The following is a 21,864-nucleotide window of genomic DNA, read 5'->3' on the forward strand; positions in this document are numbered from 1 at the left end:
CCCGCGTGTGCTTCTCCACGCAGAGTACTCACGTGATGCTAGCTGTCCCACAGACTAGGTCTTGGGAAGTTCCAGGAGTGTTACTTGAAAGACTGCCTTTTTCTCCTTGGGTTATTGACTTCCTGAAAAGGGAGTACAACTCAAGTGTCTAATTTTTATTTAATTAATTAATTAAAGATTTTATTTATTTACTTGAGAGAGAAACAGTGAGAGAGAGCATGAACGAGGAGAAGGTCAGAGAGAGAAGCAGACTCCCCATGGAGCTGGGAGTCCGATGCGGGACTCGATCCCGGGACTCCAGGATCATGACCTGAGCCGAAGGCAGTCGTCCAACCATCTGAGCCACCCAGGCGTCCCTCAAGTGTCTAATTTTTAAGAAGAAGTAGCTGGAGTTGTCCTTCTTTACCCTTGAGGCTGAGACGCTTTCCTGGAAGCACCTTTTCAGGAACAGGAAAAAGTGAGGAGGCTGACGTCCCCTTTTGAAGCTCCAGGATCTGAAAGTCCCCTGGCTCTTCCCCTTCAGTTGTAGCAAGTGCGCTGAACCTCGGGCTGGGTGTATGCGTAGTGGCCACAGCTGGGGAAAGAATGGAACCTCTCTGTCCTTGGGATCTTTCCAGAAGCTTATGGTGGCTGTTGTTTCTCATTTATGAGTCGCTCTTCTGAGATGTCTTGGTTTCCTGTCTCGTTCTTCAGACATGTTATCTGGAGAAGCAAACTTTCTCTTTAGTTCCCGGATTCTGTTTGGAGCTGATACTTGTTCCCATGTTGGTGCCAAGGAGGCTGAGGAGCGGGGAGAAATGGCCAGAAGCCACTTCCACACCCGGGACCCGACTGCTCGCGGCAGGTTCAATGCCACGCGGATGGCGCCTGAGTTGTTAGGCCCCTGAGAATTTGGGAAGAGGACTGTGTTTTGAGATTTCCATGTGTTTGCAGGGCTGGTTGCCCCTCTGAGGAGCTCGGAGAGGATGACCCCGTTGGCTGGTTTGAGCTGGAAGAAGAGTGGGATGAAGCAGACGTGAAGTTGCGGCAGTGCAGAGTAGCCCAGGTAAGCCATGCGGAGTTGCGGCTGCCCCACGTGGCTGCTCCCCGCTCCGGCTCCGGCTCTGGCTCCGGCTCCGGCTCCGGCCCTGGCCCTGGCCCTGGCCCTGCCTGTGGCGCGGCTCGTATGCGCCGGGGCCGGGACCATCGGAGCCTGGGGTCCCGTGACGGACGCCACCATCCAGGGACACAGGGGGCTGTGACCATCCAGGGGAAGTGTGCCTCCCCGGGCCTTAGGCCAGTGGGACAGGTTTCCCAGGAAAGGGGGTGTGCTGCCGAGCACTGGAAGCCCGTGATGGCGCCGTTGCCCGCAGCCCGGCTAGGTCATGGGGGGCAGGACAGCCGTGGTGGGGGGTGGGGGGGAGCACCCTGGCCCGAGGGCATGAGTGCTATGCCTCCGTGGCTGGGAGGGCAGTCGCTTCTGTCTGGGCCACGTTTCTCTCAGCCTTCGTGTCAGCCTCAGTGAGCAGCTTCAGTGAGAGAAGCAGGAGCTGCCCTCAGGGTTGGAGGGAGGAGACGCTCAGGAAGTGCTTCCGCGTCTGGGCCGTGGGGTCTGGATGGCACCCGGCTGAGCAGCTTCCGCTGCGAGAAGTGTGGAGTTGGCTTGGCAGGCGGCCTGCAGGGTGGCTCTGGCCTCCAGCAGACGGCGCAGGGCCTTGGGCTGTGGGTCAATGGGGGCTTTGAGAGGGTTCTTCAGGGCACGTGCTGACCGCTCTCACTCTCTGCTTGATTTCTGTTCCACAACAACGGGGCTGCACAGCAGATGTACTTCTCGGATTCATGGTGTCTTGGCCCGTGTTTGCTCTGAACAGGGTGTGGTGCCACTTCTCTCACTGGGACCGGTCCCAAACCCTGACTCGTCAGCACGAGTGTTTTTCTTCCTGTTTGTCGAGATGTTGGGCTTCCTTTTGGGCCCCCATGCTAGACAGAGTGGGACCTAATAGATCATTGAAGTCACGGGGGACCGTCCCAGAAAGGCCTGTATCTCCTTCCGTTTGTAGTCCGGCTTCTGAGTCCCTCTCCCTGAATGTCCCCATCCTTCTAGTACCTGATGGTGAAGTTCCTGTGCACGCGCCAGGAGTCGGCGGAGCGCTTGGGCGTGCAGGGCCTCAGCATCAGCGGGTATCTGCGGCCAGTGAGCGCGGAAGCAGAGCAGCCTGCTGTCTGCACCCTCTGCAGGAAGGACGGGGAAGACAGCATCTGTGGGGCCACCCTGCTCCTCAGGACACTTCAGTTTACTCAGCAGCTCGCCCATGACCTGGTACCTTGTTCCCGTGGGGCACTTTAATGGTGGTGTTGAGGGAGACGCCCGTGCAGGGGCATGTGTGCTGCGGGCATGGTGGTGCTGGGATGGCGTGGGGAGAGCCGGGGCGGGAGGTGCTGGGCATCCGTGGTGTCAGTCACCGGAGGACGTGTGGTCGTCACAGTGATGCTTCCCACAGTGATGCTTGCCCACAGACCTTGGAGACCCCCGCGTGGTGCCTGGTGGTGGTCTGGGGACAACGAGTAAGCTTGTGAGATTTCCAACTCCCTTAAGTCCTGGGAAGTTTATTTCCAAGGTCCGGGCAATTGTGTTTGCTCACTAACGGTACCAGGATGTCAGGGTTTGAAACCGTCTGTGGTCCAGACACTGACTTGTGCAGTCACTCGTACAGTCACTAGTAAGAACGCAGTGACCGCTCACTCTGGGGAGGACTCTAGCCACCATCTCCGTAGAGAGCACACCACTCAGCTTAGGGGTTAGTGGGGCCTCTCGCCCTCCCATGGTGCTGGTGTTGCTGAGACCCAGTTTAACTTCGGTCTGTTTGGTCTTTGTTACTCAAGCTCTCCTGTTCCAGCAGGAAACATAAACGGGGCTGGGGGAGGGGAGGTGGGGTGCCGCAGAGCCGCGGGGGCTCTGGGGCAGCATCAACGCGGGCGGGGGTCCAAGCACACTGCTGTGTCGTCTCGCTGGTGCCCTGGTGCGGTGTATGGAGTTGGGAGTCTCTGTGTGGTGCGTGTGCGTCTGTGCACGTCTGTTCTCACCTCTGCGTGCGCACGTACACATGCCCTGTGGAAAGTGCCACACTGGGCAGGGTTGTTCGCGCGCTTCCAGGCTGGGGAGCGTCCGTGTCAGCCGTGTGGGAAGCCTACGCCCATTCCCATCAAACGGTAAATGAGCCATCCCAATATTTCTCTAAATGCATTTTCAATGTTATTTTTTCTGATTTTTATAATTTTTTAGGTGCAGCAGAAGGAAAGTGGCTTAAAATACAAATCTTTTCTGGACTTCGCGGGTCTTGATTTGCAAATCTTCTGGAATTTTTACAGTAAATTAAAGCAAAAGTAGGTCAGACTTTATTATAAGGTGATAATCATATAAACAAAACTGAAAAAGCTATTTTTTATATTCCAAATAGTCCATTTTTTTTTCTAAGATTCTTTGACGTCTCCCTGGTTTATACTGTTCTCGTTTGAGAAAACTGGTTATCGTTAAAGACAGCGCCTCACGTTTCTGTAACATACTTTGGGCATTGTTTCTGCAAACATTTTGTCAGGTCAAGCATTGGGGTGTGCCCTCATTTTATAGGTGGAAAAGTAGGGTCGAAAACACATGTCCTTGGCGCACTGTGGGCAGACTCAGGCAGGGTGTGAGGTTCTTTCCATTCTGCCTCTTTTCCTCTCCTTGGCCTTCTTTTGACTGGGCCTGCTGTGTAGACTAGAGTCCTTTTTAGACTGCTTAGGAGGGAAAAAGCAACCTGCCGTTCAATGCTCTGGTGTGCTTGCCTTTCTGTAGCCCGAGGGAAGAATGCATCTGTGCCCAAACCCTGCTTCTGCGTCTCCTCCAGAGCTGCTTCTCCGTGCTGCAGAGGGATGGGCCAGCTGCCTGCCCGCAAGCAAAGGCTCCCCGGCAGAGTCCTGCAGGGGCCATGGCCGCCAAGGAGCTCCACACACATTTATGTGACGGTAGGGATTGGGCTGGCCTTTACTTTTTTTTTTTAAAGATTTTATTTGTCTATTTAACAGAGAGAGAGAGCCAGGAGAGCAGAAGCGGGGGGAGGGGCAGAGGGAGAAGGAGAGGCAGACTTCCCACAGAGCAGGGAGCCAGGGAGCCTGATGCGGGGCCCCATCCCAGGACCCTGGGATCATGAACTGAGCCGAAGGCAGACACTGAACTCACTGAGCCCCACAGGGGCCCCTGGGCTTTTCTTGAATGTGACCCTGTGCTGGTAGCCTGCCAGGCCTCTTGCTGTAAGAACAGGGACTCTGTGCTCATGCAAGCCCAGGAGAGGGGTCACTGCTTGGGTAAATGAGGGTTTCCTTGGATTTTCTTTTGATTCATTATTTTGAGTTCAGGATTTAGTCTCTCACTAGTGAGTCTTCCTTTTCTTTCTTTTCTCTCTCTCTCTCTCTCTCTTTTTTTTTTTTTTTTTAAAGATTTTATTTATTTATTTGACAGAGAGAGAGAGAGAGCATGAGAGAGGGAACACAAGCACAGGGAGGGGAGAGGGGGAAGCAGGCTTCCCGCAGAGCAGGGAACCCGATGCTGGGCTCTGTCCCAGTGATGAGGGAGCACGAGGCTGGCTGAAGACAAAGCAAAAGCTGGCGCCTTGTACCCCCCCCATCCGACTTCATCACCAGGACCCGAGCATCATGACCTGAGCTGAAGGCAAACGCTTAACAACTGAGCCACCCAGGCGCCCCTTCCTCCTGGTTTCTGACCACAGGCTTGTCACACTGATAGTGATGACTGTCACACTCTTCAGTCCTCACTGTAGTGAAGACACTGGGACAGGAGGGAGGGGAGAGAATAAGCACGTGGCCACGTGGAATGACTGTCCAGGCTTTGCCCGGTTGCGGCTCAGAAGGGCGGGGAAATAATGAAATGAAAACTGGTACATATGGCCCTTCCGTCGGTGCAGTGCATTTCCTTGTGCTGCCGTACATAGGCCCTCGCTGTGCGGCGGGGTGGCTAGTCGCGGGCTGGCAAGTGCGGGTACCGATGTTGTGAGTGGGGTGAGGGATGTGACGCTGATGCCGTTGTTCGTTCCTGGCAGTGGTGGACAGGGTGGACGGAGACTCTGCACCCATGGAAACGTTAAAACAAGAAGTCAGGAATACCCTTCTCAATGGGGCTGCCGTCTTCTTTCCTGACCGACAGAGCCGGCGGGACCATCTCTTTGCCATGATGGTAATCACTCACGTCGGGAATCTGGAGGGATAGCAGTTAGGGTTCCCTCTTTCCTTTGCGTCTCCTTGGTTTCGGTGTTCCGGGTGTGCATCTGCTGCTGATCCTAACCCAGCCGCCTCAGGGCCCCATGCGGCACCCCTGCCCTTAAGGAGAGGGAGGCTCTCATGTAGCCTGTTGTCTCACAAAGTGGGATATTGTCTCCTCCATCCTCTTCAGGATTTCCCTGCAGCCAAGCATTCTTTTCAACAGTTGTCGCTTCTTTGTTATGGGGAAGTCTAAAACAAACACAAAACTAGAGGAAATCTGATGCCCTGCCCCATCCTCCTTACGTGCTCCCCAGGTTGGGCACTTGTAAACTGGGGCTCCTCTTGTTTCATTGGTGATCTGCCTTATCCACTCTCTCTCTACCCGCCCGGCTCCCCCCTCCTATGATTTCAAAGGAAATCCCTGACCAGGTGTCTGAGACCCAGGTGTCTCAGATTCTCCCTGCAGGGAACTGCAGCCCTCACCGACCTGTTCCCCTTGCACTCAGACGTCAAGAGTGGCCGGTGAAAAGTGCTCTCAAGGTTTATGAGCAGTGTGTTACCAAGTGGAATATCCCGTACAAAGATCCAGATTTTTAGTCCTCAAGGTAGTATTTCTGTGGGAAAATGAGTGTGATACAGGGGGAAACAGATCCATGACAATGTGAGAACAAAAATTTCTCTCTCTGATCAGGCTCTTTGGTCAGCACGGGGTCTGCTCATCCCTCTCTCTGCGGTCCCCCTCCAGGTGCACATGCATGGGCGCGTGCTCTCTCTCTCTCAAAGTATTAAAAAAAAAAAAAAACTTAAAAAAATTTCTCTGAGCAATGCTGAACACATGTAGGCCAGAGAGCTCCAGAGTTCCCAGTGCTTCAGAGGTGGCATGACACACGGAAACATAAAAGAGTGGCAAGGAAGCAGACTTACAGGTCAGGCTTTCTTGTAAACATTGTAAGAAAAGCCTAACGAAACATTTGTAAACTGGTCCGGTAAAATCCAAAGTGCTGACTGACTGGGAGTTACCCTAGGAATACAAGGGTGGTTTAATGTTAGAAAATTAGTAAGTGAGGTTAGAGGAAAAAGTTATGTCAGTAAATACAGAAAACATTTAAGTAAGATTAAATTCTGATGAAGATTAAAACTATAAAACCATTAGCAAACTCAGAGCAGAAAGGAACTCCCCCAACCTTCTGGAGGGCGTGTGCCCCAGACTTTTAACAATATGCTGGATGGTGGACCCTAGAAGCATCCCTTTCAGAATAAGGAGGAAGACATGGACGCTCACCGGCCGCTGCTTCTCGGGAGGTCGTCAGAGGGTCTGGCCAGTGCGGTAGGACAAGGAAGAGAGATTTTAATCATAATCGGAAAGGATAAGATAAATAATTCTTTATAGGTGATAGAATTATAGATTGTTTTTTATTGTCTGTAGACAAGCAAGTAGTAGAATTATTGGTAGGAGCTTAGTGAAGAAAATAGATCCAGCATTTTAAAAAAGCATTTTTATTTTTTATTTTTTTCAAGATTTTATTTATTTAACAGAGATAGATCACAAGTAGGCAGAGCAGCAGGCAGAGAGAGAGGGAAGCAGGCTCCCTGCTGAGCAGAAAGCCTGATGTGGGGCTTGATCCCAGGACCTTGGGGTCATGATGAGCTGAAGGCAAAGGCTTTAACTTAACATTGAGCCACCCAGGCGCCCATAAAAAGGCATTTATAAATGCAGCAACTAATTAGCAAATGTAGTAAAGTTTTTATGGGGTGCATAGAAAGAAAGAAAGGAGGGAACAAAAGCACCAAATATGGTCTCTGGAGCCAGGGGACTATAGTCCAGCTGGGGACACCGGCCACAGGGAGAAGCCGCAGAGTGTTATGGGGCCAAGTCCTAGGGTCAGGTGACTGCGGATGGTTTTGGGGATGAGGCAGGATCTTACGCTGTTTTCATCTGTCTGCAAAATTTGCATGTCAGCCTGAAGGGCCAGTTTCCACCCAGACTCTTGACCTTGGACAGCATCTGCTGGCCTGACCCACTGGACTGTGGGCAGGACTCCCATCTTCCTTGTTTACTGGCAGCATTTGCCAGGCCACTCGCAGTGACTTGCTTTGCTCGAGTGTGTCCCGCACATAGAAGTGGCAGATGACACGTGACCTCTTGAATGGCATTGCCATCCATTTGCAGCCCCGTCGCTTTCCCTTCACCCGTCCCTATGGACGGCGGTGGTGGGGCTCCGTTTTCCCTTTCCACGCTGACGAACGGAAGGCGCATCTTGCGTCTCCCACCCTCCTGAGCCAGGCAGGGCCCTGGGTCTTCACTGCTCTGGAGACCCCCTCCAGCACCTTGCCTGACAGTTGGTGTTCAGCATGTTTATTGCATTAAGAGAGGGATCCTAAAGTGGCCCAGTAGCCTCGTCAAGAGATGTGATTCCTACAACTGTGACTTTAGGCTGCTCTGGCTTATGTCGGGAAAGCTTAGGTCCGATTTCAGAGCTGAGAGAATACTCGAGAGAAATGCGCTGTTCCTGCCCTTTGCTCTCGCGTTGTGCCCAGGGATGAGAAGCGCCCCGCCTGCCACATGTTCGCATCGCGAGTTCTCGCGGGAAAGCCTGGCTGTGGGAGCTTTAGCAGTGCCCTGCAGTGAGCCTGCCGTCTTCTGTTGCAACGGGGAGCCGGCTCCTGCCAGCACCGGGCCAGGCCTAGTGGCGCGCTGCGGAGCGTGTGCTAGCACCGTGCTCGGGAATGGGCCAGTGGCCCTTCGTGCTGCCCGGGCTCTGGGATGCCGTGGAACAGGTGTCTGACCATGCACTTCATTGTTTTCTAGAAGCACGTCACCGAGCAGGAGCACAAGCAGTCCCTGCAGCTCACTTTCCGTTCGCTGTGCGCCTATTTTAGGTGAGTTCCTGGCACTTTCTGCCCTCCGTCGCTCCCATGTTCGCGAGGTTTGCTTTAGCTTTCTGTCCCCTCTGCTCAGCCAGATTCCTGGAGGGAGAGGCCACTGGTCAGAGGAATGGGTCAGGTGGTGGTGGGGCGATGACCTTATCAGGAATTTGAGCCACGGCCTAGTCCTCCATTGGGGGCAGCACCCACTGAGGAGCTCCAAGTGCTCCCATTTCTTGGTGATGCTGAGGTCAAAGACGTGGACTGAAGCCGGAGGAGCTGGGCGTCCTGTACTCAGGTCTGAGAACCCAGAAGCACAGAGCGGGAGTTGAGCCAGGGCAGTGTGCCGGGAGGGGGCGACTCGGAGATCTGTGCGTGCTTAGCTGGAGGAGCAGCTAGTGGCCCTGTAGGCGGCCCTCCTGGAGGCCCAGGCTCTTGAAGAAGGGAGGGAACGCGGGGCCCAAGTTCCTGTTGACATGTGAGGCCGTATCTAGAGTGGGGCAGACTCAGAGGGCTGCGAGTGGGTCTGCATTCGAGGATCGGGGCAACGAAAGAGCCTCGGAGCTCATTAGGGGAGCTTCTGAAGACATGAATGTGCAGCCTGGACTGTGCAGTTAGCCCCTGTGAGATCAGGGGTCTTTCTTGCTGGTGGTCACAGTGATAGAGTCACCAGACTGACTCCTCAGACTCTCTGCTCAAGACTTGAGTTGTATGGCCTGAGCTTACTCAGGACATGGGGGACGGACGGACAGCGGCCCAGACCCAGCTGGGACCTGCCTTTTTCCTGACCCAGACTCCTCCACAACGCGCAGAACTAGCACTGAAATCCTGCATCCTTTTCTGAAAACTTTTAAGACAAAAGCATGAAGGTGCTGTGCCTGAAACAACATGTCGTGACAGACTTTTGTCCTTTCAGTGATAAGGATCCAGGTGGCCTCCTGCTCTTGCCTGAGAAGGGTGACGTGGCCGACCTGAACAACCCTGAAGTACTAGCGGTCACAAGCACCCTCCTGTCCATCGCTGCCCGAGAGGTAACTGGTGGCTGCTCCGCTCCCCTCCTACCCGGTGATCGCCGCCCCCATTGTCCTGGTCCCCTTCACCTCCCCTCACCTCGTGACCCGGTGATGGCGGGCACCACCCCCATTGGCCTCATTCACAGTGTGGTGTATCTTTGTCCCGGGGCTGTTCCAGATGGTCACTGACAGTCCCCAGCCTGCCGTGGCTCCTGATCCCCGGCTCCTGGGGCCAGTCCTGTGCTAGTCAGCGAGCCATCCATGTGTAGACGTGCTTGTTGAGACTTCCCTCGCGAAGGAGGTCTTTGCCATGTCCCCTGGGGTGCAGTCCGTGAGCCCAGCACTTAGGCCTGTGTCTGTGGAGGGAGGGAGTTCCGTGGAAAACTGCTTTAGTTTTTTTAAAAATTTAAGATGCCTTAGGAAACGCACATGCTAATCAAGTCTGAGAAGATAGTCTCTCTTGTGTATGCTAGTGATACTTTCAAATTTTCACTTTGTTTTTTTCAACATGAAGGATTCTGTTTCTCACAGTGTCGTCCACCTGTCAAGTGTGGTGTTTGGGCAGAAATTTGGGTTTCTAGGTCCCAGCCCAGGCTCCTGCCTTAGAGCCTCTTGGGACAGGATTATGAGTCTGTGTGACACCGCACACCCTGGGACTCTGACGCGACAGGACCCCATGACTAGGGGACCAAGGACTGCTCTCTGGACAGAACATGGACTGGGGTATGGGGCGTGATGTGGGCCAGGCCAGTCCACACGCCAGAAGCGTGGAGTGACGGAGACTTTATGGTAGTGTCTTCTGTGGCCGAACTGGAGTGTCTTTCCGCCCTTTACTTGGGTTCTCCCGTCAGTGCTCCGCTGTTTTGGGTCGCTGCCAGAGCCACAGTTCCATCCGCTCCTGGCTGCTCTGCACGCAGGGAGACAGCTTTGAGAGTGCCAGGCTCTCATTAACCGGGATCACCCCGTGGGCTGGCCCTTGCACACCTAGTATGACTTCCAGTCCAGGGTCGTCTCTGTCCCACTCGGATGCCCGCATCCTCGGTCGCTGCTGTCACATTCATGTTCTCTGGCTGCCTCCTGCCTGCCTTCTGTCTCATTTCCAGACTGTCTGGCCCATCTCTGTCTTCCCTGAAGCCCTTCCTCCAGCCGGCTGCTCATCCGTATTTGCTCTGAGCCCTGGTGGCCGCACCCCACTCCCATCTGCCTCTATTCCTGTCACCGCCTGTGCTCACGCTTGTGCAGAAAGCCAGGGACAAGATGGGGAGGGCCAGTATTTGAAGAGGAGAAGGGCCGGGGGTGGTCTTGGAACATGTGACTTCATTCTAGGACTTGAGATGGCGGGAGCTCCTGGACACTCAGGAGCTGAGTCAGTGCTGGGACTGGTATGGCCACTGAGGGAGAGCCGAGAGCTGAAATGCCCACTGTACCACAGGCCTTCCCCCGCAGAGGCAGCCGCCCTTGTGAGGTGTACACCGATCTTTCCTGTCTGGCTTTTCCTGTGCAGCAGGCTTGTTTGGCCTGGTCCCATGGCACACATCCGAAACATACCGTTTCTGAGGCTTGTCCACATGGACATGCACAATGCAGTTGATCTCTTGTCGCTGGTGTGCGGGACTCCCCTCGGGAACTTGCCACTGTGTATCCCGGTTACTTTGGAGGGCCAGTGGGATTGTTTCTAGGTGGGGGCAACTATGTGGAGATTGTGGGACGGACATAGCTTGTGGTATCTTTGTGCAGGAATTTACTCCTTGAGGTCAGGTGAGAACAGAGCTGATAGCTGGAGAGCCACCGAGGGGCAGAAAATGACTTTTCAGGTGGGATAGGTGTGATGTCAGGCTCCGGGGAAGGGCCCAGAGAGAAACGGGGTTTGCAGGCGTAAGAGAGAGGGGGTCGCTGGTAGGACGAGACCCCAAGGGGACAGAAGGGGAGGCTGCTGACGGTGAAAACCATGCGGGAAGCCTCTGGAGAGCGGGAGGGTGAGAGAGGGGCTTTCACCTGCCTTTTCTCTCGGTCACATTTGAAACGCGGACAGCTCTGGGCCGGGGATGGCTGCCGTGCCCGGGTGCCTGTGCCCATGTCCTGTGCTCTGCCCCTGCCGTGAAAACGTCCTCTGTCTGCTTCTCACAGTGTGAACTGCTGGTGCTCACGGGTGCCCAAGGGGAGGCTGGCTCCGTGCTGCTGTCCCTGTTCTGGGCCGTCCAGGGCAGCCTGCTCTCCTGGTGCTTCCTGCAGCTGAAGAGCGCCGACCCCGCAGCCAGAGGCCGTGCCGCCGACCTGCTGGAGCAGTGTGAGTGCCGGCCACGCCGTCCCACCCCCGCCAGAGCACAGGGCTGCTTGGGCCTTGCCGCTCTCTTCGGAGCCTCGTGCACGGAGTGCCCAGAGGGTTTTCTGTCCCGGGTGGCAGATTAGTCTGTCTCTGGGTGGTGGTTCCTTCCTCATCTAGGGTTCTGTGGCCTGTCTTTTTGCCCAGAGTGCTGTGAGTGTGTGGTGTGCCCAGCGCTCCCGCCTTGGGGCCCTCTGTCACACAGCAGGTGACACCACACTGTACAGCAGAGTCCGTCATCTGGGCTTTCGTCAAGGCACCCAAACGGGAGAGGCTTGAACTTGTGAAATCTCTGGTGTATGGGGCCACTGCTGTGGTCTTTGCACACCCCGAAAATGCTCTTGTTCATGTCCCAGAAACCTGCAGACAATGATGTGACCTTCCCCAGGTTCTGAGAAATACGCGTGTGGCACGTGGACTCCCAGCAGTGTGACAGGACTGCTGACGGGGCCCAGGGCTGGCTCCTGCGGTTTGGCCTGAGGCCTGGCCTCCTGAGACGGGCCCGTTGTGAGCAGAGCGAGACTTCACCCTGGCTGCTGGGCTGCTCAGCCAAGAACCACCTCATCCCAAAGTAGCAAAGACCGAAATCTGCCTTTCAGAGCGATCCTTGCCTGAGATCTGCACTGCCTTTCCTCCCAGAGGAAAACATACCCGTGGCACTCGGTGGCCTTTTGATGTGGAATTCTTATCACTGCACCTGAGACCCTCTCCGGTTTTGTCCTTCATGATGACCGAGCAAAGGATGTGGGTCCCGCACATGATACTAACTGCTGTCTCTATGTTTCGGCAGATGTGAGGCAGTTTCTGGCAAGCTTGAGAGTGATTTTGGAATCCCTCTTGTCACAGCACAGTGGAAAAACCATCGTAGAAAAGTTATGTAACTCGGTGTTTTCGATGGCAGCTCGTCAACTGGTAAGACACGGTGAGGGTCTCTGGAAAGGGGGTTTTGTAAGCTGCAGCCCCAGCAGAGTCCGAGGAGGGTACTGAGGGCCTCATCGATCTCCTTCAGGTCATCTTCCTGCTGGACTTCTGTGCGTTGGACATCCCCCACTGCACGCTGCTACGCGAGTTCAGCACGCTGACGGGGCTGCTGAGGCGGCTCTGTGCCGACCCAGAAGGGCTGCTCGATAAGGTAACCGGGGTGGGTGCCGGCGCTCATGCTGCAGCCTCTGAGAGTGCCGGAACCACCGGGGGGACCCACCTCCAAAGGCCTCCACGCAACGTGGTATCAGTGGTTCGCGGATGAAGGTGCGTGGTGGCCTGGGGACTGGGCATGGCCCACATGGCCAGGAGGCTGTATGCGGGCGGTCCGTTCTCACAGCCCAGAGCTTGTGTAGAACCCGGTAGGTGAATGACCAGATTGGAGTCCAGAAGAGACACGACGTGTTGAAAGGCAGATTCGAAGGTTGGGTATTTAACAGAATTTTCTCCCTGTTTAACTTTATGGGACACAGAGATTTGCACTTTCTTCTTTGAGTCCCGGAACAACTCTGTGGGAGTAGAAAGGGCATACGTTATAAAGCTTATTTTAAAGGTGAAAAAGCAAAGACTAAAAAATGGAGAGAGACTAGAGGATGGGCTCAGATTTGCCGAGGTCCCCAATTCAATGTTTCTTCTCACTGGAAATTCATGCGAGTAGTGACTTGCAGGAAAACAGGCTAATCTTGTACTGAAAACACACATGTCCTCTGCTAAGGGCTAGAGGCACGCTGACCTGTCCGCAGGTGGAACACGGGGCTCTCTGTAGCCCATGCGACTGTGTGTGTCCGGTGCCTGGGCCGTCTGTCTGGGGCCCAGGTGCACAGCTTTCCGTGTGGCAGGACACAGAGTGACCGGCACTTGGTTTCTTGACTCATTTGTGTGTGTAGCTCGACGCAGAGACGTGGCAGCAGGAGTGTCCCGTGGTGTTACATACCTGGACAAAGGAGTCTGCCCACAACTATGAAAACAACTGCCACGAGGTGTCTGTTTTTGTGAGCCCGGGGGCAACCTACTTTGAGGTGGAGTTTGATGAGCGGTGTGAGACGGAGAAAAGGTAAGACTCCATGGTCTTCTCCTAAGCGACAGCGGGTTAAAATGAGAGAAGGAGAGTGATGGAGATTATGCCTTCCCAGGTATGATTATCTGGAATTCACTGACGCCAGAGGAGGAAAAACACGCTATGACACCAAGGTCGGCACCGAGAAGTGGCCCAAGGTGAGTGGCGCTCCCAGAAGGAGTGACGTGCGCACTTCTGCTCCGATTCCCTCCTGGTCAGGGCCTGGGGGTCTGGAAGCGAAGCACTTCCCCTGCACCTCTGTGAAAGGAAGGGCTCTGCAGACCTGGCAGTGACAGCCAGCCACCTGTCCTGTAGATCAGGGTGCTTCAGCACCCAGCCTGCTCATCACTTGATGGGTTATTTCTAGCTGCTTGGGTGCTGCAGAGACTGGACGGCCTGGGAGGTCTCCTAATTCACAGTCTGGTTCTTCACAGCACAGTTTGCCTCTCCCTGGTTTCTGTCACATTGTCTGGTGTGTGTGGGGCTAGGGATCCAGGAAGGCCCAGAGCCCGTGGTGAAAGCCGGCAGTGCCCACCAGAGGACTGCGTGGTCTCTGGGGCAGGCGAAGTGCTGCTTCCCCCCATTGGCGTGCTCTCTGGTGATCTCAGTGGGGAGCACGAGCACCGTTTCTGGATGAGCAGGCAGTGGGCAGATGGGCGTCCGAGGTCTAGAAACCTACCACCGTTGCTTCTTCACGCAGTGCAGTCATGGACTTTGTGTTTCAGTCACCCCTCCAGTCACCTGGGCAGGTGTGATGAGACTGGAGGGCGAGGATAGACACCGATGTTGGATACAAGTGTCTGAGTCTTAAAGAATGTTCGCCCCAAAGGGGTATTTTCTCAACCGTGTTTGACCTCATGGCTTTTGTGCTTGTGTCTAGAAAGTGACCTTTAAGGCTGGCCCCCGGCTGCAGTTCCTCTTCCACTCCGACAGCAGCAACAATGAGTGGGGCTACAAGTTCACCGTCACTGCCTACGGCCTGCCTGATGTGGCCGTGTCCTGGGCGCTGGACTTGCAGCTGCTCGTTTCCCGACTGATGGGACGCCTGGCCGCCCAGTGCATGGCGCTCAAGTCCGTGCACCGTGAGTCCCTTGCGTGTCGGCTCCACACGAGGGCGGGTGCGGGTGTGACGGTGTCCGTCCTTGCGGGCCTGTAGACCACACCAGGCCGCAGCCAGGGCCGCTCAGTGCCAGGCCATCAGGTACTTTCGAGGTGAACTTGGGTGCACGTCCCAGTGGGACTGAGGATGCCTGGGCTGGAGAGCAGCTTTGGAGGCTTCTTGTTTGTGAAACTCGGAAGGCAGAAATAGAGTAAATTAGCCATGTATCGTTTAACCACGTGAATATTTATGTCACATGCAGGAACGTGGACTTTGTCTTAAAGGGATTTTTTCAATTTTGTTATTAAATGCATCGAAGGAACGAGAATTACAGAATAAAACTTCCTAGTATGTTTTATTTCTGTTTCCTTTCCTGAGTTTTTCTGACTGTCAAAGGAAATATCATAGAAGTTACATGATGGAGAGAGATGAAGGAGAAAAGTCATTCCTAGTCCTAACGCCCAGAGAGAACTGTGATTAACATGCTAACGTATTCCCGTCTAGACTTTTTCTCATGCCTGTTCGTAAACACATCTGGCTGGGTATTTAATTCTTTTTTTTTTCAAACTTAACTTTGCAAATTGTGAACATTTCCCCCATTAGATACTTGGCCATGGTCTCCAGCTCTTCCCTGGCCGTGGTCTCAGCTCACTTCGCCTCCTGCCCTGGCAGGTCCATAGGTGCGAGCGAGCGAGGCTGCCCGTGGCAGGGCCGCGCCCCAAGGTGCTCTTGTGGGGGTGCATCCGGGGTGCGTGTCCGTCACGTAGCACAGCTCCGTGCTGGGAAATGGGGGGGGGTCCCCGGCACATCCTCAGAACACCCCCGTGGTCGAAACCTTGTCTTGGCCAGCCCCCAGTCTCTCGGTGTCATGGGAGAGACACAGCGCGCTCACCAGCCTCCTTCTCTTTCCAGAGTTCGGGAGTGACATGGTGGTGCCTCCCGCAAAAATGGCTTCGGTCCTGAACTCCCCGCTATGGAAACCTGTCTTCAGGCATCAGCTGAGTCCAGAGTTGGGATTAGCAGCAAGCTGGCCCACTCCCCCGCACCAGGATAGTAAGGAGGTATTTACTTGCGCCGTCTTTCTCCCGGGAACAGAGTGTTTGCTGATAGCTTCTGCTTCCTCTGTGAGCCCTGCTATCGGCGTCCTCACCCCTGCTCAGCCGTTAGCGGCCCGACGTCAGGGGCCATCCCTTGTTCCCGTGGTGTCCACTCTGAGGGCCCTGGGGGCCAGCGAGTCATGTGGTTGGTGCTCGGGAACTCTGGCCGAGTCCCTTCACGAGCCGGTAGATTGTGTCTCTGCAGCCGCTGAGCCAGACGTCTGAGTCAACGGTTTGTGCGCACTCCGTGCTCTCTGTGGAAGAGCGGCCTATTACCTGGGCTTGCGATGACTCCCGAGCTGGGCACGTCTGCCTGTTGTCTCTCACCGTCCCCCTTGCCTCCGTCTCTGCTCCATCCCTTGCCCACGTCACCGTGGGCGGCTGAGAATCCTGGGGCTCTTCCTCGGCCTTCCCCTGACCTCTGTTAGACCAGGCTCCTTCAGAGCTTGTCTTCCACCGGCTCCCTGACAGCCCGCTGTCCTCTCCTCACCTCCAGCCGCGGCCCTGCCTCCTCAGTGGGCCTCGCCTGTTCTTCCTTCCTTACAGTGGAGGAGTTTTGGCTTTCTCCCCGTCCCCACAGCCCACCAAGACCGTCCCGTCTTCTCTCTTTGGCTGTCACATCTGTGCACAACCTCCCCAAACATCAGTCCATAGTCCTGGTGCTTCTCCAGTCTCCACTCCTGTGTCCCCATCCTTCCGTTAGGTGGTTCCTTGTCAGTGTCCCAGCTCCACTCAGGAGTGGACGTGCCCTTCCCCTGGCTGCTTGCTGCTCTCACTGTCATTATTGTTTCCCTTGGCACAGAGCCATGGCTCCCCGTCTTGTTCTCACATCTCCCACCTGGTCCACCACCATTCCCGTGGACTGTCCTGGGGTGTTCACCTCCTCCCACCTCCTCCGTCTGCATCTTTCTCCAGGCTCTCATCCTGCACGTGCCCTGGCACACTGGGACCTACCAGGTTTTTTGGTTTTTTTAGAAGATTTTATTTATGTATTTATTTATTAAAGAGAGAGAGAGTGCACGTACAAGCAGGCAGAGTGGCAGGCAGAGGCAGAAAGAGAAGCAGGTTTCCTGCTCAGCAGAGAGCCCAATGCCAGACTCGATCCCAGGACCCTGGGATGCTGACCGGAGCCAAAGGCAGTGGCTTAACCCACTGAGCCACCCAGGTGTCCCTACCAGGGTTTTTTAGCTACTAAATTACCTTGTTATTCCATGGCCAGACACCATTATTGGCTCCCGTTGCCCACAGAGTGGGATCCAGGCTCCTCATCGGGCCAGGCAAGGCTCTGTCTGGGCTTCTCTCACGGCATGTCTCTACCCCTCAGCCGCTCCCCAGCTGAGACTTCACGTCTGCTGGCAGTTTTGTTCCTCAGGGGCCGGAGGAGTCTTCAGAGTCCAGTCCAGAGCCCACACCCTCCAGCAAGCTTCCCTTCTCACCTCAGCCTGTCGGGAGCTTTCCTGGGGGCTCCTGGGTGCCCCTTCCTGGCATTTGGCACTCGATCACCTTTCCGTCCATGGTGGTGCTTGTGTTCGTGTGCTCAGGGTTTTACTTGTTTAAAAGCCGCGTTTCTGTCTGGTTTGCGCAGTGGCGTGAAGCTTTCTGTTCTATCCTACTTTGTTCTGGTCAGTGTTGGGTGGACTTGGTCGTGTGAAGGCCTGCGTTCAACACGATGTGTTCTTGTTGTTTTGTTCCAGGTCAAGAATATCCCCGACGATCCCTGCCACCACTTTCTTCTTGAGTTTGCACAGTCAGACCCTGCCCAGAACTTCTGTGGGCCATTTTCAGAACTTTTCAAAGGATTCATACAGGCATGTAGAAAACAGGCCCCAAAGACAGATATAGTTGCTGGTTCCACTATTGATCAAGCTGTGAACGCCACCTTTGCTGCTCTGGTGTGTCGTACTCCAGGCTTGTATGAGAAGCTGCAGAAATATGGTAACTTATATTACAGGGAATATTTCTGATCTGAAGGCCAGTTGCTAAGCTTTAAGAAAGCCTATCTTACGGGAACATTTCTAAGCATTTTGAAGTACAAACATGTTTCTACAACTGTAGACCTGCTCTGTTTAAGTCCCACTCTGCCAGTCGGAAGATCCGTGACCTGTTTATAGTTACACAACTGTCATGTGTACAAGTAGCCTTGAGTTTCCTAATCAGCAGGTCACTTCTTTCTCCAAAATCCTCATGGAAAACTGCCAAGAAGTTTAAGGGAAGGAGGCCCTAACTTGGGTTATAGTCTTGGGCAAGAACTCGAAGTCATGTGGCTTCAGGTTCGTCAGACAAGCTCTCTGCATGTTCGTCCCCTTATCCGTAAACTCGGGAGTCGAGAGCTCCGACATCCTGAGAAATGCTGGTCAGACCCCGAGTTGTGTGGGTAATTCAGGGTGCTGATGACCAAGGAGGGAAATGTATTCACTCTTGTCTTTAGACTTAAAGCATTTGTAGCTTTTGGAGGCCTCCTGATTGGTTGCCTGCTCATCGCCATCTCTGTTCCTCGCGTCCCCCGCCCTGCATTCCGCCCCCCACCAACCCGCAGTGCCGGCTGTGTCCTGTGAGTGTAGCCAGCAGCCGCTGGGACCCGGACCCGTGGGAGGGAGGGGGCTCTCTCCCCCCATAATCTCTCAAGGGAAAAGTGTTTCACGCCCTCCGTAAAGAGGAGCTAGGCCTTTCCCCAGCACTTCAGCTGCGAGTGTGTTGCTTTCATGGTGCACATGAGCTGAGCAGGGACCGTGCTTCCCCCGGTAGAGCAGGCCTCGGACGGCTGCTGCTCTTAGTCAGTGCTCTGAGGACAATCGCTGCTGCCCTGTATGACCCGGTTCTTCAGACCTCACGGTGCAGGGTTTATTTCCTGACTCTAGAACATCTGTTAATCCTTCCTCAGTTCTTACTGTTTCCTTGAAGAAGCTGCTCAAATAAGTAAAACCTCCATTGGCAGTGGGTGGTTTTGTGAAAACAGGTGTCCTGTGGAAGACTATCTCTGCTAGGGGGTGGGGGACCAGGTGACCTGCCAGGTTAAAAAAAAATCCAATATGTTTTCGTAATCAAATGGTAATAAGAGAGCTGGACAGTCTTGTTTACCTGTAGGAACTCTGAGTGGATGAAAGGCTCGAACTAAAAGCTGAGAAACAGAGTTTCTGGCTGATTGCAGGATCCCCAGCTTCTTTTCAGATGGTACTCAGACAGCACATCCCTATTTCAGGAGAGGCACAGTCTGATGGGAACTGGATACAGGTCACTTCCGGAACAACCTTGCCCTGGGTTGGAAGTACAGCTGGTTTCTGTTCTCTGGGCGCTGTTCCTTGGGTCCTGCTGAGCAGGCGAGCTCCTTGAAGGAGGGGCTTGTCTTGCTGAACTGCTCATCTTTGTTTAAAAATGGCCCACCTTTTTGTATTAGAGATACGTGGGTGGAGTTTTTCAACTGGGTGGTGCGCTGCCTAAGGGCAGAGCCAGGTCTGTGGTTCTCTACAGTGTTCCCGGTGTTACCAGTGCCAGAGGAGCCCGGTGATGCAGCCCGCATGTGCCCCGAGCCCTCAGCTGTCTGCCAGCTCCGGGACAGCCCCTCGCTGTTCTGGTCTGTGATCCTCTGGTTCTTACAAGCCAAGAAAGGAGCAGCCTCCTAGGTCTTTCTTTGAAACAGACAACTTCTTTGTGATTTTTCTAATTATGAAAATATTATCCGTTCATGTGGAAACTTACAAAGTACAGGAAACCTTAAAATACCAGTTATAATCTCACAAGTTCAAGAAGACATCTGTTAACATTTTTCCGTGTATCTATCTGGCCCTTTTATCTAGGCATATTCATATGGCATATGTATCTGTATATGTATCATATATGTCATGTATGTACACAGATTTCTAATAAGTGTTGTTAAGTAGGTAATTTTGTACTTATACTGTTTCAAAACTCTTTTTTTTCACTTAAAATTTATACCATGAACTTTTTTCATCTTAGTAGTTATTTTTACTTACTTTTAATACTTTTTATTTTACTTTTAATATTTTTGGTATTTTACTTTCATATGTTTATTTTAAATATTTTACTCAATTTAATACTATGTCCATTTCAGATGTTGTTCACTTAAAAAAATGACTTTGTGGTAACACAGAGAACCCACTACTGGTGTTTATGGGTTAATGGCCTGCCCCTCCCCCACACCCACTTACCTGCAAGGTCTGAGCATCAGGAGAAAGACCTTTCTCTGTGTGAGGACAGTTAGAAGCTACTTTGTGCTTAACGCTGCAGTACCGAATTGAGTTGACTGGGTATAATCTCATCATCTCTCCTCTCCCCAGTAAAAAGTGGGGGCAGCACAGCCCTGAGCGAGGAGTTTGCCCAGGTCTATTGCTTGGCAGACGGCATTCGAATATGGATGGTAAGATTTTCTTTGCATGTGGTTTGTATGTGCTGTGAATTTTCCCACTGATGAGGTTCTAGATTATAGGTGAGGTCAGTGGAGTGAGGTCCGGAACCAATGACCAGGAAAGGATTCTTGAGATATCTTTGGTGCAGAATGGTGGTTTATTAAATCACGGGGACAGGACCAGTGGGCAGGAAGAGCTGCTGCCCTGGGGTTGTGAGGGGTGGCAGTTCTGTACCATGGGGGTGGGGGGAGGTAAGGAAAGGGAGGTTTCAGTGGGACTTCCATATGCTAAAGAGGACCCACAAGATACCGGAGGCCTTGCCAATGCCAAGGTTGTTCTGCCCTCCAGCAAGGAACTCACATTAAGATGAGTGGGAGATTCCAAGAATGTCACCTATGTCCCACCCAGGAGTGGCGGGGGGAGGGGGGGTTGGTTTGCAATGTGTCAGCCTTTTGCTTTGTCCTCAGCCAGCCTTCTGTTCTTTGTTACCACCATGGGTTCACGTAGTTAAGGGAAGCAGCTCTCTAGTCTGTTTGTTTTTACTAAAGTTCAGTGACATGAAAAGCGCTAAAATAATGTAGAATCCTTCACGTCCTTCTGTGGGGAGTGCTGAGCGTGTCCGTGAGCCCCTAACAGCCTCAGTAACCCCAGGGCCACTCCGTGGGGCCTCTTGGCCTGGATGGCCACTGATGGCTGTAGATGGTGGCGAGGCCGCGTTCCACAGGGAAGGCTTCCCGCACTGGAGAACGGTGGTTCCCTGGCCTTGTACATGGTAGCAACGTCTGTGAGTGGGAGGCCGGGCAGTGAGACTGAGAGCAGGAGACCAGCCGGTTCTTTGATGAGCATGGCAGCTGCCCCTCGGCGTAGAGTGGGCAGGTTCTGTGGCTGGTGTGAGTGGTCCGTAGTGTGGTGGACTCCAGGACCCTTCCCACGTTCCCGACTTGGGGACTTGCTGGGCCGTGGAAGCCTGAGCCAGACTGGGGAGAATGGCCTGGAGTTGGGAGTGGGCAGTGGGCAGCAGTGAATTTGTTCTGGGACATGCTGAGCGTGGGGACACACAGGTGGCTTGAGACACTGAGTTGGAGGAGTCTGTGAACCTCAAACCATCTAGCACACATGTCAGACCAGAGATGCAGGTAGCTTCAGAACACTGGTGCCAGGATTTGTCTAATGCATGAGATAACCCAGGAACCAAAGGGGCTCGGCCAGGCTCCACAGCAGTTAGAACGTAGTGATGGCAGTGACTTGCTGGATAGGTGGATGGAGACAAAACGAACAGATCCTATCCAGAAAAATTAAACGGTGTTGTCTTCTAGATGGTGCGAGGAGGGTCACGACAGTGTGCTGTGAGAAACCAAGGCAGTAGTAGCGGTGTAAGAAAATGAGTGATAAAGTCGCTACCATATGCGCTCGAAGGGGAAGGGTTGGACAGTTGACCTGTTTCTGGTTTAGTGTAGGACAGACTGCTGACGGCTGGACAACGTGCCAGCCTCTCTCCCAGACGTGGTTGTCTGCTTGGGCTTTCAGCACCGTGGCCTGTGCTGGCCCTTGGGGCACTGTTCTCTGCCTGGCCGGTTCAGCATCACATAGAAGTGTCCCCGCCCAGGGTAGCACCGAGATCGAGTTTTGGTCCAACTTGTGCAGGAAACTGGGTGTGTAGCCTTAGCAAGCCATTCACTTCTGTAGCCTGCACTGCCTTGTCTGTGCTGGGCCGGCTTCGGGCAAGGGCCCCCAGCTCCAGAGCTGTACATTCTGCTTGAAGAGTTTGTTTCTTTATTTGAGAGAGAGGGAGGGAGCATGCACATGCACAAGCATGGGGGCGGGGGAGGA

General features: G+C 53.9%; 1 protein-coding gene across 2 annotated transcripts in view; it reads left to right on the plus strand.

The window, feature by feature from the left end:
• ZZEF1 (zinc finger ZZ-type and EF-hand domain containing 1) overlaps positions 1 to 21,864 on the plus strand; it is a 99,616-nt gene that overhangs the window by 37,241 nt on the left and 40,511 nt on the right. For both annotated transcript variants that reach the window (XM_059150491.1, XM_059150493.1), the window contains exons 12-27: positions 934 to 1,045; positions 2,084 to 2,299; positions 3,263 to 3,363; positions 3,815 to 3,984; positions 5,076 to 5,209; positions 8,045 to 8,115; positions 9,017 to 9,131; positions 11,241 to 11,400; positions 12,227 to 12,348; positions 12,446 to 12,568; positions 13,305 to 13,471; positions 13,551 to 13,632; positions 14,355 to 14,556; positions 15,486 to 15,634; positions 17,365 to 17,605; positions 19,966 to 20,045. In XM_059150491.1, the coding sequence (XP_059006474.1) occupies positions 934 to 1,045; positions 2,084 to 2,299; positions 3,263 to 3,363; positions 3,815 to 3,984; positions 5,076 to 5,209; positions 8,045 to 8,115; positions 9,017 to 9,131; positions 11,241 to 11,400; positions 12,227 to 12,348; positions 12,446 to 12,568; positions 13,305 to 13,471; positions 13,551 to 13,632; positions 14,355 to 14,556; positions 15,486 to 15,634; positions 17,365 to 17,605; positions 19,966 to 20,045 (2,245 nt within the window). The remainder of the gene's footprint in view (positions 1 to 933; positions 1,046 to 2,083; positions 2,300 to 3,262; positions 3,364 to 3,814; positions 3,985 to 5,075; positions 5,210 to 8,044; positions 8,116 to 9,016; positions 9,132 to 11,240; positions 11,401 to 12,226; positions 12,349 to 12,445; positions 12,569 to 13,304; positions 13,472 to 13,550; positions 13,633 to 14,354; positions 14,557 to 15,485; positions 15,635 to 17,364; positions 17,606 to 19,965; positions 20,046 to 21,864) is intronic.

The sequence above is a fragment of the Mustela lutreola genome, chromosome 15 (assembly GCF_030435805.1).
Source record: "Mustela lutreola isolate mMusLut2 chromosome 15, mMusLut2.pri, whole genome shotgun sequence".
Classification (NCBI taxonomy): domain Eukaryota; kingdom Metazoa; phylum Chordata; class Mammalia; order Carnivora; family Mustelidae; genus Mustela; species Mustela lutreola.